Source organism: Pollicipes pollicipes, unplaced genomic scaffold, assembly GCF_011947565.3.
Source record: "Pollicipes pollicipes isolate AB1234 unplaced genomic scaffold, Ppol_2.1 Scaffold_7261;HRSCAF=8764_pilon_pilon_pilon, whole genome shotgun sequence".
In the NCBI taxonomy this organism is placed as follows: Eukaryota; Metazoa; Arthropoda; class Thecostraca; order Pollicipedomorpha; family Pollicipedidae; genus Pollicipes; species Pollicipes pollicipes.
The window spans coordinates 20,311,902-20,329,369 of record NW_023597054.1 but is presented as its reverse complement, the minus strand read 5'-3'; the positions used below and the strand labels follow the sequence as shown (position 1 = coordinate 20,329,369).

Below are 17,468 nucleotides of genomic sequence, written 5' to 3'. Positions count from 1 at the left end.
AACCACAAGCAAGAATACAAGATAGTGGGCATATTCAAGACGAAAAGCTTTTGGCTCGGTTAAGCGCTGCCATTCACAGCTCTGGGCCAGAGCGTTCAATATTTGGCATTTGGATTGATAGCCGTTTGTACACATACCCTTTCCTTGGATCACTGGGGTTCAGAAGCGGACCGATTGTGCACGATTCCCTTCCGCCCTCCAACGCTCCGCACCCGTACATCGGATGCCAGTGCACCGATTTCAACGAGGCAAAATGTGAGGACGGAATGTGCAAAATCAAATCCCACTTGATCAGCGATGCATCAGCGCCATACAACCGAGACACTGGCAGTGGACACCGAGGCAAAGCAAACGGCAATTATGGCTTATCCCAGGTGCGCAAAGGTCGTTGCACGACGTGTTCAGCAATCTGGATAGGCCGTGGAGCCCGGCACGCCCAACGGTCTCCCCGGATGTCAAATGAAGCAAACTGCCCTGACCCCCGGCCCAAATCACCAAATATCGACATCAAAATTCGGGTGAAATTATAACTCTGCACTTAATTTTTTGGCTTGCTCTACGAGAACCTAGTTCTTAAATCCTGGACAGTGCGTCAATCCTTGTGTTTGCGTCTCCCAACCATTGTTTCAATATCAAACATGACCATACCTCGCTACGGTAGCCGCACCAAAGTCTTATCGTCTTCCACCACGACAGAAACTTGAATTCATCCAACTGCATAGAACGTAACAAGACCCGCCAATATACTAGACGGAGAACCATGGGAACTCAGTCCCCTGAGACATCACAAGCCGCCTGCCACGCCGCCTGCATAGCACATACCCTGCACCCTCGCACCCGCCCGCACAGCCGCTCACCTGGCTTAGGGTGGTTCCGTTTCACCTGCATCCACTTGTAGGTGGGCGCGGCGGGCGGCTGCGGGCCGCGGGCCGCGGCGCCATGCAACACACTGTTCACCTGGCACTGTTCCCGTAGTTGCTCCATGTATCCATGCACGCCCATGTGAGTCCGCGCGCCATAAGCGGCCGGGTCGATGTACGGGTACGCCTGCGGGTGCAGCGCGGCCGCATCGTGGCCGTGGTACTCGTCGTGCTTGAAGTCGGAGCGGTACGCCGGCTGCAGGTGCACGGCCATGGCCGGGTGGTAGGCGCCCGGCTGACCGGGGTACTCGTCCAGGTTGGTGTAGGTGGCCGCGTCGCCGGGGTGGTGGCCGGCCGCGCCGCCGACCGGGTCGTGGTGCGAGACGGCCGGCGCACGGCCGTCGCCCACCGGCCCCATCAGGTAGGGGTTGGCGGCCGCCTCCTGCGCCACGGACGGGTAGTAGACCATCTCGCCGGCGCCATACCCCTGCGGGTGCTGGTAGCCGGCCGAAGACTCCACGTTGCACATGCTGTAGACGCCCGAGTTCATGACGCCTGTGTGCGGTCGGCGGCTCCGAGGCGCGCGCTGCACTGCTCACTGGCGGCGGCCGGGAAAGCCGAGGCGTGCGCCGGGCGCGGCCGGCCGGCGGCGCCGTCAGCAGGTGGCGGTGAGTGGCACTGGTCGGCCGCCGTGCAACAGTCACGCGCGCAGCTGAAGCGGAGCCATCACTCGTGCCACCGGGCGCCCGCAATAATCATGCAATTATGCACCTCCACCACAGCGCGATATATCACCTTCATAAATGCACGCGCGGCCGCCGCCACCCGCTCGGCGCCGGCACCGCCGGGCCGACTGTCACGTGACAGGAGGCGGACCAATGGGAGCGCGGTGCGGCGCGGCCGTCCATCAGTGGGCGGAGTCAGTCGCGCCTGGCCGCCGCGCGCGCCATGTAAATTCGGCCGGGCGCGTACTGGGCGGGCATGAATTTCCAGGCGGCTAATAACCTGGGCCGGGGCGCTGTTCTGAGGGAGCGCCGCTCCGCCGGCGGCCGGCCAGGAACAACTGCGACCTGCAACGGCCAGAGAGCACGTGAGCGACGAGGGGAGCCGGCCGCGGCCGTCAGGGGCACGAGGCGAGGTGCAAGTCAACACGCGACGTGTGCCACAAGCGTGTGGGATGACTGAGCCGGTGCCAAAGCGGTCTGACAAAGAGACGACACCAGCGAGTGAATGATCGGAGATAGAGCCATCTGTCATCGTGGTAGACCGCGGGGATAGCTGACGCGCGTGAAATTCGCTCTGTGGCATAGTGTGGAGATAAATCGGCGATAAGGGTTGAAACGGAGGCAAAAAAGTGTAGTACGAGGTGTTTTACAGCATGATGGAAAGCTGAACACACCGCACGCGCATGAACGTGCGTGGAGATATGGCCGTTATCCATTCCTATAGTAATGCACTGACGCGTGCCACACGTCGTGCTCAATCTTGAGAACGCCGAAGGAACGTCGTGAATGGAATGGGCAATTTACGGCATCGTAAATGGATTCAATGAGGGACGCACTGAAGGGTTATATGTCGTGAGATGGCATACAGCAGATGGCGAAACCAACCATATGCATACTAACGTTGAATAATTTGCCCCTGCGCAGGGTTGCAGTTGCCTACTCAGTTAAAGAGGCTCCAGCCCCCTTCCCAGTTTGGGCCCCCCAAACTTTGAGATAAAAAGTGAGGCAAATCTAGGAAAAACCGGTTTGTTTTCGCTGTTCAGCCCGCAACTCATTTTGAACACCTACGCTTCTACTTGCGTGGTATGGAGGTCTCACTTGGCGTTTGTATCGTACTTGGTATTGTACGGCTTAGCTCTATATCTAGCTAAGCATTTCAATAGCCATGACAGGTTTCAAATCTATTTCCTCTTCTCGCTCTCGAAGAGTGCTTGAGTGTTTGACTACGAAGGTATTTTCCTCCGGCAACGTTTTGCAAACAGTTTTTGAAAATCATTTGGTGAGCGTGTTCTCACGTCACGTCAGCGAACGCGGAAATGTCTGAATCGATCGTGACGCTTCAACCTCACCCACTCGCCTCGAACCAGGCGCCTTTCATCCGCCGCCCAATCACACCCCACTATCTCCCCAAACAATGCAAGCCATCGACAATGCAACTGCAACCTCACTGCCCGCGGTCCGCCCGCATTGAACAGACGGGCCGATTTGTAAGGCGAGCGCCTTTGTGCCATGCTGTTGCGCCGCGCCGAACGCACAGCTCACAGAGGCGGCCCCTCCATCGCGCCCATCTTGGTCATTTATAACGGGCCTAACTAGCGACCAATGATGTGCCAACGAAAAACGTGATTAATGATGGCGCGCCAGCGGTGGCCAAAGAGTTGAGCTCGACATGATGCTAATTGTCGGACCACACAGGAATGCTCGCGCCGGCACAAGATGGCCGATAATGGACGAGCTTTCGGGACCCTTGCGCCAGAAAGGGAGACGAAAGCTGTCTTTGTGCGTGTCGCGGGGGGGGGGACAGACGACTGGCATTCGGCGCTGCGTCCGGCCGGGGGGATGGAGCCAGAGAGGGAGGGGGAGGGGGAGGCGCGAGCGATAAACAGCCGGGCTCGACCAAGGATTGTTGTTTACTGCGGCGCAGAGGCAGGCTGTCATGGTAACGGCGCGACTCAGGTACGGACTTGGCCTGAAAGTATTCTGAACTCAAGTTGTTTTTCTGCGTGTCGGTTATTCGGGACAGTCGGCTCAATTGTGGGATGCCTAAGTGGTATCGATTGTAGTTGCACAACTGGGATATTGCATGCCAGTGCATAAATGAATCAACATAGAGGAATCGGAACGCGTGAGTTCGTAATCAAAATGGTATTAATCGGCACGCGTTGAGTTTGTGATCAAAATGACATTCATTATGAAACCAGAGTGACTCGTTTGTTGCTTACCGATTCAGTGCAATGCGATCAGCATGGAGCGCTTTAAGGCAAAACTTGCATGATTTAGACGCGTCAAGTTCACGTCGCCTTTTAGAATGAAACTAAAACCTCAACGGTCTCCGCGTTAATCGCCATTGCCACGTGAATAAACGCTTCTAGCGTCGTTTGAAGCTTTAGGGCAGCGACTGCTAGCGCCTCTTAGATTTACATCTGAATCCATAACAGCCAATCACTCACTGGTTCATAAACCCCAGACATTTAATTCAGGGGTCGCTTCAAAGCGCACAGCTGCTCCGCTGCCGGTACAATTTTAAACCTCGGGTGTTTTCCGCCGGATACAAACGCGTGATCCCTCATCGGCCGATTCCACGTCAGCGGAGAAACGCCATCCAGGCGCCGACGTGCTGGGTATAATGTTTGCGTTCTTCGGGAGCAGATCCGCCGAAACCGCCGACAAACGCCGCCGAACGAGCGAGCCGCACCGACAAACGCTTTCATGCGGGACGGCCTTTCTATGTGGCGCCGGCGAAGGGGGCTCGTCTGGTAGGAGGGGGTGACCTGCGCGCGCTGCCCGGCCGCGGCGGTATTCTCTAATGAGACTGGTCATGATGGTCCCTAAGTAGGGTCAGAGACATTGATCGATCATGATCGAGCACCCATTGATTTCATCGGCGGCAGCGCAGGACGGTATGCGCCGGGCGGCCGCCGGCCGCCGTCCCCGAGGCGCCCGTCCCCGCCCGGCGGCGCCTTTGGCGCTGCGTGCGGGGTCGGGGGTCAGCCGCCGCTTTGAGCCGCCGCCGCGGGGCGGGGCGCGCGCGCGCACTGTCAGCTTGCCGCCGGCGTCGTCGGCCGGCCCTCGGCCCCTGGCCCCGGCCGCCGGCCGCCGGCCAGCGCCGCCGCCGCCGTCGCCCTCTCCGGCCGGCTGCCGGGATCAAATTATGTGAGAATGGATGGGCGCCGGTGCGTCGGCGCTAGGAAGACGTCGGGAGCGACGAGGCCGGATCTGCGGCCGACGCCGACCGATCGGTCAGCGGCGGCTGACAGCGCGGTGGCGGAGGCTCAGGTGCCGCGCGCCCCACTTACCGCCCCGATAGGCCCGCCGGCGGCGTCGCGCGCTGCAATCGGAACCGCCTGAAACGGGAGCCGACGCGACCACACCATCGCTGACAGCGACACGACGCCGGCGACAGCTCAATCGTCCCTTGTTGTGACGCGACCCGAGCCGTGTCAGCCCGCCGGCCGGCCCACGTCGCCCTCCGCCGGCCGGGTGTCCAGCAGGCGCGCGCCGGCCAAAGGCTGACGCGCAGCTGTCGAATTCGACGCGGTTCAGTAGGATAGAGCGAAATTCGCGTCCCGCGCGAACCGCTGCCAGTTGATGCAACACTGCGAGCATGACGTCAGTGCTCGACAGACATTTTAATGTTTCCGATGGGTACAGCGCTGCAGCGTGTTGCTGTGTGCGTTGGCCGGCCTCAGGCTGGCACACTTAAGCCAAGTGGAAGCCAGCCTTCAAGTCAAGCCTCCCCAAGAGAACGCGTCGTCCGCACATTTGAGCTCCCAAAGACGCCACACGCAACGTAGCCACGATTATCGAAACAGGTGAAATACCCGATGAGCCGCGCCTAACATAGAAGCGGTTTCTTTCTTGCCTAAGCTTGAGCGGACATGGAAGCCGAAGCGGGCTGTTAATACCGTATGGACCAACATACAAAGCCCTCAATTTGCAGAGTTTGTACAGAGGGGCTCAGCGCTCACCGCCACCGCGGGGCCACCCTTACCCGCGTCATTATCTTCGGATTAGCGGTGCCTTCAATCGGCCGCCTTTACCTGAGCCCTTTGAAGCGTCCGCTCGCCGGTGCCACTTGAAGCACACCGCCGGTGACCCCACGCGACCACAAAGGGTCCCGGAGCGGCGGCGACTTCCGTCTGGCAGGTCACCAGCACGAGGCGCCCACTAACACAGGGTTTGGTGAGGTACGCCTTTGTCTTCCCGACGTAAGCTCTCTCTTTGAGCACGTGGACCGCGACTGTCCGCTTTCTTTTTTTCGAACAGGAGCATTGAGTGAAACCGAGTTTTGGAATGGGACTTCCTGCAATCTGCGAAGTACTGCCTGCCTCACATGTGTTGTCCTAGGAGAATTGCTGCTAGTTGTTTTCAGTACAGGGTATACCTCTACGCAAAGACATTGGAAGCAACAATAAAGTGCAACATAGCATCATTAAGGCGTCTCGTGCGGTCAGGACTTTTAGGTCCCAATGCATATATTCGTGCCTTGTACACTGTTTCGGTGAGCCCGTGATTGTGTCGCACCTCGAACCGTTTCAGCAGCTTTTAGAACGCTCTGGAGCCGGAAGAGTAGAAACTCCGGTGCTCTTAGATTCATTTGAGGGATTCGGTTCGTCAAAGGACGCTTGATTGATGTTTTTGCCTATAACGAGCACAAAATTGTCATGAGTCAAAAATATTGCCATTTTCCGCATTGCCCAGACCATAGCAAAGGGAACTAAGCAACACGCCCTGTTGACAGTGCCGGTAACGCGTGTACTCCCTCTGCTCCAAAAGCACCACGATAAGATCAAAATTTGCACTGTAACGATAAAAAATAAGTTTGCTAGTTTTTGATAGTCGGAATCTCTTTTAATTGGAAGCATCCTCACCTTAAGCACGTCCTGTGGTCATTGAAAGCCCATGCAGTTCACTTGTACCCATGCAATAATGGTTTAGTTTCATGTGACATATAACGGGCTGGCCTTTCTGGCAACATCACACTTGAAGTGATCACTGGATCTTCTTTCAAAACGACCCATTTCTGGACCTGACGGCTGTCAAGAGCTGCAGCTGTTCACTGGAGCTTGTTTGAAAGCGCTCACACTTTGCGATGGCCTCCAGCCCTAAATGGTAGACCTGAGGATGTCTCCTAACTTTTCAGCGATTCTAGAGCCACATCTGTTAAGCTGAGCGCTCACTTACTTTTGCATTAATCGGAGCTTTTCAGGCATGGAAGCGCCGGCGGGACGAACACGTGGGACATGCCCCGAAGTAATACTGCAAATCGGGCAGACGGTACGATGTTCCATAGAAATAACTGGTGTAGAATGTACTGACCTTAGTTATCAGCCCGTGGCGGTGTTCCTGTTTTAAAACCTATCATCTTACCGGTGACGGCCACCAAAGAGCGTCGCAAAGCAGAGTACACTGAAATGGGAATGACAGGGATTGGCAGGCTTTCCGAGGTTTTACTTGCCATTGGCGACATGACTTGTCGGTAGTCGATGGATCAGGGTTAGACACATCGGGAAGAGGTCGTCGTTTCCCTCTCTCCATCATCACGCTCACGTTCCTGGCTATGGCTCGAATCGCGGGTACCAGCTAGAGTGAATAGGGAGGTCTGAAGGCATTTGGCGATCATTGGATAACCATTGACTCCGACGTTATATCAAACAGCAAAATATCCCACAGCCATCGAAAGCAAACACAATGTTGTTCTGCCTTGTGCAACATCTCCTCAAAGCCCACGGTATGATCTCTGACATTCAGTTCTTTTATTTCCTGCACAAAATCACTTTCAGCAAGATAAGAGTAATTACGATTCGTCCCCTCCCCCCCCCCCTTCAACCTATAGAAAATTCATGAGATCTCAATAGCTATCTGACGATCACAGGCAATTTGGAAACGCACGTGGTACCCATACAAAATCGTAGATCGGTGCGATGTCAGCTGAGACTAAAAACAGTTGCAGAGTCTGACGATCTGTTTATGGTACGTTGACTTCGATTCGTGGATACGGTGTTGTCCTTCCAAGCTGGTGTAAATTAATCTTGCTGTTGATTAATGCAGTTACCAGTTATCCATCCAATCGGCGCATTTACTCTCTCCTGTCCGTCGAGATATAGAGCTCCACGTCGATATTCTGTTTCCCGCAAATGGAGTCAGATCCAGATCGGTTCGTTTCCCTGCAGGCTTCGTGCATGCCCGTATCTCCCTTGACCCGAGGCTGTACTGTCTGCTGGCGTGTCAGTCAATCCCGGGGCTTTTTAAAAGTACCCCATCGGTTCGCAGGTACAGAACATCAGATACAATCAGCCAAGTTCAGAAGCTCGGACCAAGTGGTCAGAAGGGCGAGCGAATTTAATTTTCATGTAGAGTCTGGCATTATCTCGTCGAATTCTGCGACTTTCTTTCTCCATTTCTTTTTTCCTGTTGCTAGAGATACCCGGAACGGCTAGAGTCAAGGTGCGCTTGCTGTTTTTCTCAACCCGCAGCAACTTATTCAACAGGATCTGATTCTCACGATCGATCTGCCTGGTCTGCTCCTTGGTAAACGTGGCGTTCCTCCTTGCCTTCCTCTTTGCTGTTTCCTCTGCTCGTTCCTTCCGCTCGAGTTCAGACATTACACAGCGGAGGAACCCACATGCTTCTTTTTTATCAGTGCCATTTTCCCTATCGCTCAACATTTTCGTGGCATTGTGAGTGTTTATGTTAAACTTTGGATACGATTGGCCCACAATGCGCTTGGAAACGCCTTGTGAATTGTCCGATTCACTGTTGGTCTCCGCTGAATAATTCGATTCGTTTGAAGGGGTCTCTAAGATGTTACTAAGTGAGCTACTGGATGCAATGCTTCCGAATTCGTCTCCAACATTGAATGCACCACCACTCTTTGAGCTGTTTCCGCGCGATTTTGTTGATGACAGAGTTGGTGTGGAAGAAACAGGCCGTTTCGAAATCTTGATACCATTTGTTGAAAGACTCAAGTTGCTCATTTGGTGTTGCAGAGCCAAAGTAACTGCGTCCACAGATTTCGGTCTGTTGTATCCTTTCCCCACGATACTGGGAACTCGTTTCTCCACGCCCGACTCTTTTTTACTCTTTCTTACCATGCGCATTGTGCCTAGCTGTCCCGTGACCCCTCTGAAATTCGGCCATTGTATTTGCTGCATTTTGGTTTCCCGAAAGAAGTTGCGAGACTTGGAAAATCCTGCAGGACACGACGTAACAACCATTCAATGAGTGATTGTTTGAGTAGAAAAACACACTGCTGTACTCATCATTACGCTCGGTCGAATATAATGACCATAAACAAGAGGTCGGAAATACTTTCCAGGGTATTCAACGCGTTCTTCTTTGTTATGACATTGAGAACATTTCACCAGCTATTGACCTGGAACTTCAATAGACGTTACAAAAATTGAGAATATCTGATTCTCAGAATTATTCTACACTGCGCCTTCTGGTATGACAGTGGATCATTGATTTCGGACATTATCACGTGACACAATTCTGCATATACTTCTTGAAATATGGTCAGCAGGCCTAAGCATTAATTGGGTGCAGAATAAAAACATTATCACTTGATAAGATGACAATAATATGACAGGCATAGCTAAAACAAAATGATAGAGCAATAAATCATCGTCGGAGAATAATCCATTCTTATATTTTGTCTTCGCCTCCCTCCACCAAATAACCTAACGTCGTTTCCAAGTCCGTCTCTGGAAAGTCATACGCACCATACATACCTATGCATAATCAATCTTGATACAATTAACTGTGTTATAAATGCCTTTAATCCAACATCGGTCCGGTACAATGAAAGGACTGCGGAAGGCACCTTAAACAGTTCACGATTCGTCCTGACGTGTCTCTCAAAAACCCTGATGGGTTCGCGACTGAATAATGCAGACTGCTTAAATTTTAAATGAACATGTCGGATCCAATTTGCTAGCCAGGTCACAAGTTTTTTTAAAGTCTCAGATAGCTGTCAAAATACAAACAACCGCCAAAAAACGAGAAAGATTATATGTTACCGGCATAATTATAATATAAAGCCGCCAGGTCTATCATCGCTTCCAGTTCAAGTGCTAGTGAAAGCCTTAATTAAAACCAGCAAAAATTTACGCAATCACGCTAGCCAATACAAACTCGGTGCCAATCACTCACAGGTCTGGCTCACCAGTCATTAAAGCACTGTCCTAGAAGTTTTGAACCCTTGAACCGAAGTCATAACTACCCCTCCGAGTTCGGTTTTGCACGCTGCCATCGACCTCCCGGTGCAAAGCACTGGCTTCCGACGTGATCATCGGCCGGTTGGAACCGCGGCCGCCAACGTCCAAACGGTCCGTTTCCAGTAACTGCGGGCCTCCGACGCGTCACGCAGGTCTTTCAACGCCACCACCGCCCACTCTCTGACCCGGCGTCCAGCAGCGTCCACCGGCCACCTTCGTCGTCGGCCTTCGACGCCGACACTGACTCCTCTTGGAACCAGACGTCTGACGCTGCCGTCCTGCGACCTAACCTTCGCGCGTCGTCGGTCCCACTGGGCCCAAACCCACGCCACTGGTCCCCACCGGGGTCCCCCGATCGATGGTCCAAGCCGGGGTCTGCGGTCGATGGTCGCGACGCGGTCGTCAGGTCTTTTGGTCTCTGGCACAGCGTTCGTCTGTCTTGTAACTACACTGATAACCATATCTTTTATTCCCGTTCCAGGGTGTAAAGTAGATATGCAGACGCTTCGGCGTCAAGCAAATCCACAACTGCAGCAGCATGTTTGTGCAACTGCCTTCCACAGCGCGCAGGTTGGAGCCAACAGGTTGCTGAGTTACGATGGTGTAAAGCACGAACGCTTGGCAAAAAAAAGAAAACGAAACCATGGGGTGAAGGCACGTCATAACAGTTAACTTACGTCTTCTGCTATATTGGTTCAGTGCCAACGTCTTCAGTCCAGGACGAATAATTTGACACCTGAATGAGGCAATCGTGACCAAGTTTTGACGCAGTATTTTACTATACGGGGAAAGAGGGCAAATAGTCACGCAGAGAACAATAACCAAAGTCTCAATAAAAAAAGCCAAAAGATGTAATAAGGCAGGATGAAGCAAGACACCGCTAGGAGTTTGGTAATTTTTATTTACATAACTAGCTTAGCCTTGTGCTAAATCGAGTTTAACACAGGGCCGATGTTAGCTTTTCTCAAAGTTGGGCGATCCGCTGACTCCACTACCGAGTTCCATTAACTAATGCTGCCTGTTACTACGCCGATGTTAAGCTGAGGGACCGTAGGGAGAGACGTATCAGCTTTTACTATGGGCACTCTCCTGCTATAACTACTGAGGAAAGGACTACAATGTTGATGTCTGCTGACACCTAGAGCCTTCGGAGCCACCCGCGGTGGTAAAGCTTGAAGAGGACGTCCTCGCTTTTTGATAAATGACTTCTGAATGAACCCCTTTAAACTGAGGACAACCTGTCCCACCCCGAAGTCAAGTATACTATATGGTGGGGGAGGTGGCGCTTGTGTTTCTCCCATAGTTTTAGTTGTATCGCAAGCGAGCTGAATGCGTTACGACTTGTACGCCAAAGGTGTTTGTCAGTGCTATTTCGCATTACGTTGTAATTGCGAACTTAAAATTTATAACCTTTCGATCAGTCAGTGAACGCTTTGCGACTACTGCCACTTTTGTTTCCGCTGTCCATGTGGAAATCTGGATTTGCATAGGTCATATAAATATCGACATGTTGTCTAGGTGTCAATTAGTCATGGCGATCATGTCAGCAAATCACTGGCAGTGAGTAAGTCATCAACATATTGTTGGTACATTGTATCAATGACACAACATGCCCCATGCACAGCTGATACAATACGTGCCATCCGACATCTTGGAAGAAAACTGGCGTCACCCTGAAATCCTTGGCTAGCAGATGTCAAATGCGTTACAGTGTGTACGACGCATGTACTTCCCTATCAGCAAAACATTCACATTGGTCTAGTCATTCCGCAAGCCTCTTAAGCACAAATTTGCACCGATCAATATAGTTTTCAAGGATATGAGAAAGAAGATTTGTTGCGCTCCCACCAAGACACACGGACGTTTATGGCCGAAAGTACACTGAAATATGTAAATGGCTCCCGTGTGTCGGCTGAGGGACCCAAGACTGCCCTCCGTCTCATAAATTCGGAAAAATCCCCCTGATACTACCTGGGCATGATGCGATTCACCCCAATCTCACCTACATCCAACTGAAGGCATGATACTGGATGGTAGCCTTCCCTCTCTACTACTTTCCATTACAGGGAACATGATGCACGTCGTCGCGAATACATTTATGGAGCGGCCACGAGTGTCATGACCAAATTAGCAAACAACCGGGATTTGAACCTTCATTCCCTCCCCCTCACATGTAAACGCCGAAGGTGTTAACCACTCGGTTATTGCCTCCCTGCTCCTTCGCCTCCACCTTCGCACAAACGCCTTGCAGCGCATGGGACTAGGCTGTGGTCTCCTTCGGTAGGTGGCTCTACCACACGATGTATATTTAAGCATGCGGACACACACGGAGGCTCCGAACGTGTCATTGGGCAAACAGCCGGTTTCAGCACGGAAAGAATATGCGCCCATAACCATATGGATGCCAAAGGCTCAAATGCAACTCTCAAAGCGGGACTTTGCAGACATAATGCAGTGCAAGGGTCAGACACATCAAAAAGGCACAATGCGACCCGCTTGATGACGCAACTGGCTGCGTTTATAGGCTCAAGGTATTTGTCGGTGCACCCATTCTCAATAGAAGCCGCCACTTAAATGGAAATAAAATAAAACCGCGTCTTATATTACGAAGTATTGGTTAAAGGGAGTGCCATACCTTTTGGGAGTTTTCACTTATCGTTGCATCAGACGCGCACGATTTGATCAAAATGCCAGCTTTCTCGAGATATTTCTGGAAAGCTCAGAATGTCGATTTGAAGTAGCCGACCCTGCGGAAGAAATCTAACCTGACTCCCTTCTTTTCTAATTTGACCGTAACTGTGAACGTAATGCACTTTATTTGCCTTGCTTTTTCCGAAGTGGTTGCAACACACTAATCTGTCAAAATGTATGTGTAATAAATGTAACGAAACCTTGAAACTCTCTGTTTAGACTAAAAGATATGCGAACATGAAGCTATTATCCCACGAATTCAACGAAGCATCCTAGTTTGGCTTTGGTTGTTTCTCCCTCTACTACGCCTACCACGATGGCTCTTTCCGAGGCGCACGTTGACTTTTGAAATGAGAGCATCACATGATCCATGTGACTCACTGGTTCAAACTTCTGGCCTACCCCTCCCCGCCTTCTCCTCAACTTGGGCTTGAGTCCTGATTTTGGAAAAAGTGGATCAAAACCGGCGACATAAACACAAAAAAACACATACCAGAGTGATCTGTCATGTCATGGGAGGGTCACCAACATTGTTCTCAAGTAGTCGCAGGCACCCGGAGGCCGCTAATGCACCAGCGGTCTCTCGCTACATGCGTCTGTAGCCCCGGCGACACAGGGTCCTGCTAACACCCCGGAGGACGTCTCGCGCCACGGCGGTCCTCCGAGTCCCGGCACCTCGACAGTCGGCGCGGGCCCTCGGCGCCGCCGTGTTTGCTCTCCAGCCGCCTCCAGAGCGTGTCGACTTCAAATGAGCCGTGGATGCTGAGCAAACGGCACGATTTTCGGCGGCTGTTTTGAACCGGGATAAAACAACCGAAGCGGCCGTTTGCGGAGGCCGATCGGATGACTGACGCGTGTTTGCCAGCGGGGCAAACAGTGGCGAACAGCCGGCATATTAACCCTCCTGCGGCGACGGCTGAATGCGTGGATGCTGGACGTGCAGCTGGTTGAGGAGAGGAAAGGTATTGGGATATTGGAGACTATCTACACCGGAGTGAAGGAATGGCACAGCTTCTAAACGAGCTAAATTTGACAAGGGACGTTAATGGCTGGGCATGACATAACCGTGACATTACATGGCACCCATGAGCCGTGAGCCCTATGACAACACATACGGCCCTCGTCAGCCCCCACGTCTTTGATATTGGAGGGGACGGATCACGATAGAATGGGGCAAACTGAAATCTGGAGCGGCGAACTGAACTAAAGATGACACTTTAAATAAGTGAATGCGAAAACGTGCATTAGGCCAGCAAACTTTGCGGGGACGAAATCTCTAATAAAGTGAAACTTGAGGGGACATGTTCCCCGAGCAGGAAAGACCCTCCCCTAGGACCCTATGACGGGACGTGATTCTACCCTTGGCACACAAAAGTGGCGTTTTATGCGGACGAATCGCAAGCAACTAGTAAGATCACTCTGCAGCGTGAACATCAACCTGGACAAAGCTAACATTAAGTAATTAAATTATCGTAACCGTTTAACACCGACAGACTTGGCAGGGAGGCAAGATTTGGACAGTTCACCACTTCTGAGATGGATTATTGCCTGGGGTTGTGTACCGTAACTGGCGACATCACCGCTAATCAACTGGTTGTTCCACACCGAAGCGCGGTCCGGCTGATCCTGCGCTTCGAACACGCTGGCGGTTTTGCCAGCAGCCAGCCCGGCGACCGACAATTCACGTCGCCCTCTCCAGACCACGCTTCCTGGCACTGACCTGACCCCTGGCGACCTGCAGACCTCGCCAAGGTGACCCGCGCGCGCCGGTGGCCGCGGGCAGCCTCCCTCGCCGTCACCCCACAACAAAAGCAGCCCAGGACCGCGGTCTAACGTGCCTCGCCCCGTCCCCTGTCGCGGTCATGACGAGCCGTACAGCCTCTGCGTGCTACCACCGCGCGCGCCGCGGCGGCCACCCGCCGGCCGCGCAGCGCGCACCGCTGCCAGAGGCCGTACCCGGTCGGTGTGGGTGCCAGGCGGTGGCACCGGAGCACGTGGTAATCAGTCGGACTGGTGACACGTCACACAATTAGATGTGCCCAGATTACTGGCACCAGTTGTACGCCCGATTACGCGCCGTACATGGAGAGGTGTCGGCGACCGTCGGCAGGCCGGCGCGGCGATGGGGGGTCCGCGAGCGACCGCAGGGTGCGTTACGACGGACACGTGTGGACACGAGTGGTTGTTAATTTTAAAGTGGTGTGTATTTATAGGGGCTGGGTGTTGGCAAGCAAGCTCCATTGTAGCGTTAGCAAGCTGGAAGCATGCATAGCGTGTAATCTGCCTCCGGAATTATACATCAATAAACCGTGAATCAGCAGCCGTCAGCCGATACAGACATTAATGTGTCACACTCTATACCGTAAAAAGAACGGTCCACATCAAACAATGCTATTTCCTTCTTCGCATAACCTAAGTGAAACGCTATATTGCCACTCTAGTGAATTCGAATGACGCGAATCGATAAGAAGTCCACTGGGGCACGCCAAACGGACGGCAAAAAGTTCTGCTGAATAGGATGTCATTTGCACCGCAGGGGGCCAAGGAGAGTTTTTGTTGCTCGAGGTCGCAGTTGGATTTTGTACGACACAACGCCCATATACTGAGATTTAAGCCAACATAAAAGAGAAGTAGATGCGCACTCGAATGAACTATATCGTGACGTCACAAACATCAGGCGTCTTTCCGTCTTGGCCTGGCTTAGGCAGCACTAGTTCACGTGGAACAATGAAAAGTCGAGGCTTCGGAACCAATTTATCGCCATCCACAAGACAGGATATGCCATGCTGGCCAGTGGCTCTCAAACCATGGGAACTACCTTGATTTGAAGACATCTCCAGCTTTCCTGATGGACCAAATCCCGTTTTAAACGGACAACGTGCACGATTTAAACTGAAACCCGGAATACTCGACAATTATAGCCTCGAAGCTGTCGCATGAGCCTAATTGTATTTTTCAATTAAAATGCCATCAATAACGGGCCGGCAAGTCGGACGCGGATTGTGCTGTCGACATCCATGGCGCACATGTTACGGCGATGGCGCACCGGAATTCAATCAGGCGCACCGGTGCCTCACAAACTCCTGCTCACTGAAATGTATCGTATTATACCTGGCAATTATTGCTGCTAAGAGAGACGCATGGCACTAGATTACTGAGACGCACCGGGCAAATAACACACGCCGCTCACGGAGATTGTTTGATACCAAACGCCAGGTCCTGGACGCTGTAGAACGACATGTATCTATAATCCATCACCGTAATAATTTAATGAGTGCGCTAATTATCACCTTCATCGGGCGCCGACCACCGGGTGACGACCGTCCGACAGCCATAATTCAGCCAGCTGACCGCCGGCCAGTGGCCAATGGCCGTGGCCGTAGCGTTCCGGTCCGGGCTTGAGACAGTCGTGGGCAAATGTTCCTGTTATCTGGGGCCACCGGAACGAAGGGGCTCCTCCAGCAAACAAACACCAGGGATGGGTAGCGAAGACGCATCGGCTTTGTCTCAGGTGTAAACGGGAGGGGTCGTTTGAAAAGCCTCCCACTTTTTCGTTAAGTTCGGCTTGTGTTTTGGTTCTGACGCCCTCAGCATTTTGCACGAATTATAAGCTTTTGCATGGGCTGTGGTTGATCTCATTGCCAAGTTTGTTTTTCGCGAAATGACCATGACTAGACGGAGTGCTTGGATAGCGTTGGAACAGTTTGGATGGCTGGCTCTGGTTAAGCTGGCTCAGACGACGTTCTCTGTATGTGGTGCTACACATAATATTCAACATTTCACAGTAAACGTTAAGTCAGTGGTTACGTTGAGGAGATTCCCGGACAAATACACAATTGGTGTGTCAGCTCGCTTGGGTTATTCTTCTTGATCTGACTAGGACCAGTTAGACTGGCAAGGACATTCAATTTGAAAAAGTTGCTTTACTGGCTTCCACCTTTCTTTTCTTTTTAGAAGCTAGTAGGAACAACTAGCCGCAAGTCTAGAGCCCTTCAGACACAATTTTTAAAATAAAGAAGCTCTTGCGTTTACATACAACAATTCGGTGCGCATTTACAGTGCAGCAGTATGATACTGGTACGGATAACAATTATGGCGGCTTCAAAAAAACTAAACAGTTCCAACGACAAGGGAGCTGTGGGCAATTTCAGCACAGGCGAGTCGCGTTACATCATCAATACATATGTATTGGCTCATTTCCTCATCACGATATCGAATCTGGTCACGGATGCCCCCTGTGTGCGTCGTGTGGGTACGTGACATTTGGCGAAAGCCTGCGATAAGTCATAGGCAGGACAACTGAAATATTTTTCGCATGTGGCTTTTGTTTCGTATAAGGTTTTGGCGCAACTCCGGTTTTTTAAAACTCAGCACTCGAGCTAAGAGGCAATGGGAGTGTCGAAATCCAACCGAACTAGCGAAGTAGACGCAGCGATGCACGCTCAGTGACTTCTGGCCACGATTCGCCCCTATGGGGCAACTCGGCCTGTGTTTCACAGGATAGATCATCATCCACTTACCGAAGTATGCCCCCACTTGTGAAGCTGCGGCACCTCCACAGACACCGGCGGCCTCGCGTCGAACCGCGACGCGCCGCGCCACGCGCGTCACGACCGCCGCGAGTCGGCCGGCGTGAGTCACGCTCGCCACACGCGCGCCACTCGCGGGGACGCGGCGACACCTCCGGGTCGCGCCACGGCCGCCGCGACAGTGCGACAAACACGACAAACGCGGCCGTCCCGGCGGCGGTAACCGTATGGTGCGCATGCATTATAGACGAGCGGTGGGAATTGGCGACGCAGGGCCATTGGCGCGCGTGCCGTCTGGCCTCCGCACAGAGTTGCAGCATTGGCGGCGGTTGACGCATGGCCGCGGTAACGCCGTCTGGCAGCGGCCGTGAGTGCGCGCCCCGGCGCATAATTAAGCCGGCGCCTCACCGTGACCGCGCGCTCGAACTCGGGCGAGACCGGCCT

The 17,468-nt window shown here is 52.8% G+C and overlaps 2 protein-coding genes across 4 annotated transcripts in view; both read right to left on the bottom strand.

Annotated features, from left to right (window-relative positions):
- Nucleotides 1-17,101, bottom strand: part of lab (labial) — a 37,882-nt gene extending 20,781 nt beyond the window's left edge. For 2 of the 3 annotated variants that reach the window (XM_037237026.1, XM_037237029.1), the window contains exons 1-2: nt 14,216-14,297; nt 858-1,930 (exon numbers count right to left, since the gene is read on the bottom strand). In XM_037237026.1, coding sequence (XP_037092921.1) covers nt 858-1,410 — 553 coding nt within the window. In that variant the 5' untranslated portion in view covers nt 1,411-1,930; nt 14,216-14,297. Of the gene's footprint in view, nt 1-857; nt 1,931-14,215; nt 14,298-17,015 lie in introns of those variants that run through there. The other variant, XM_037237027.1, reaches the window with a different exon arrangement.
- On the bottom strand, nt 7,407-9,009 carry LOC119112749 (uncharacterized). The gene has a single exon (XM_037237025.1). It carries the CDS (start codon nt 8,800-8,802, stop codon nt 7,879-7,881), a length of 924 nt encoding a protein of 307 aa, XP_037092920.1. The 5' UTR covers nt 8,803-9,009; the 3' UTR covers nt 7,407-7,878.
- Nucleotides 17,102-17,468: the final 367 nt, after the last annotated feature.

Bases quoted from the DNA above. Each gene is read 5' to 3' on its own strand.
- LOC119112749 (XM_037237025.1), bottom strand. From the start codon at position 8,802: ATGGTTGTTACGTCGTGTCCTGCAGGATTTTCCAAGTCTCGCAACTTC.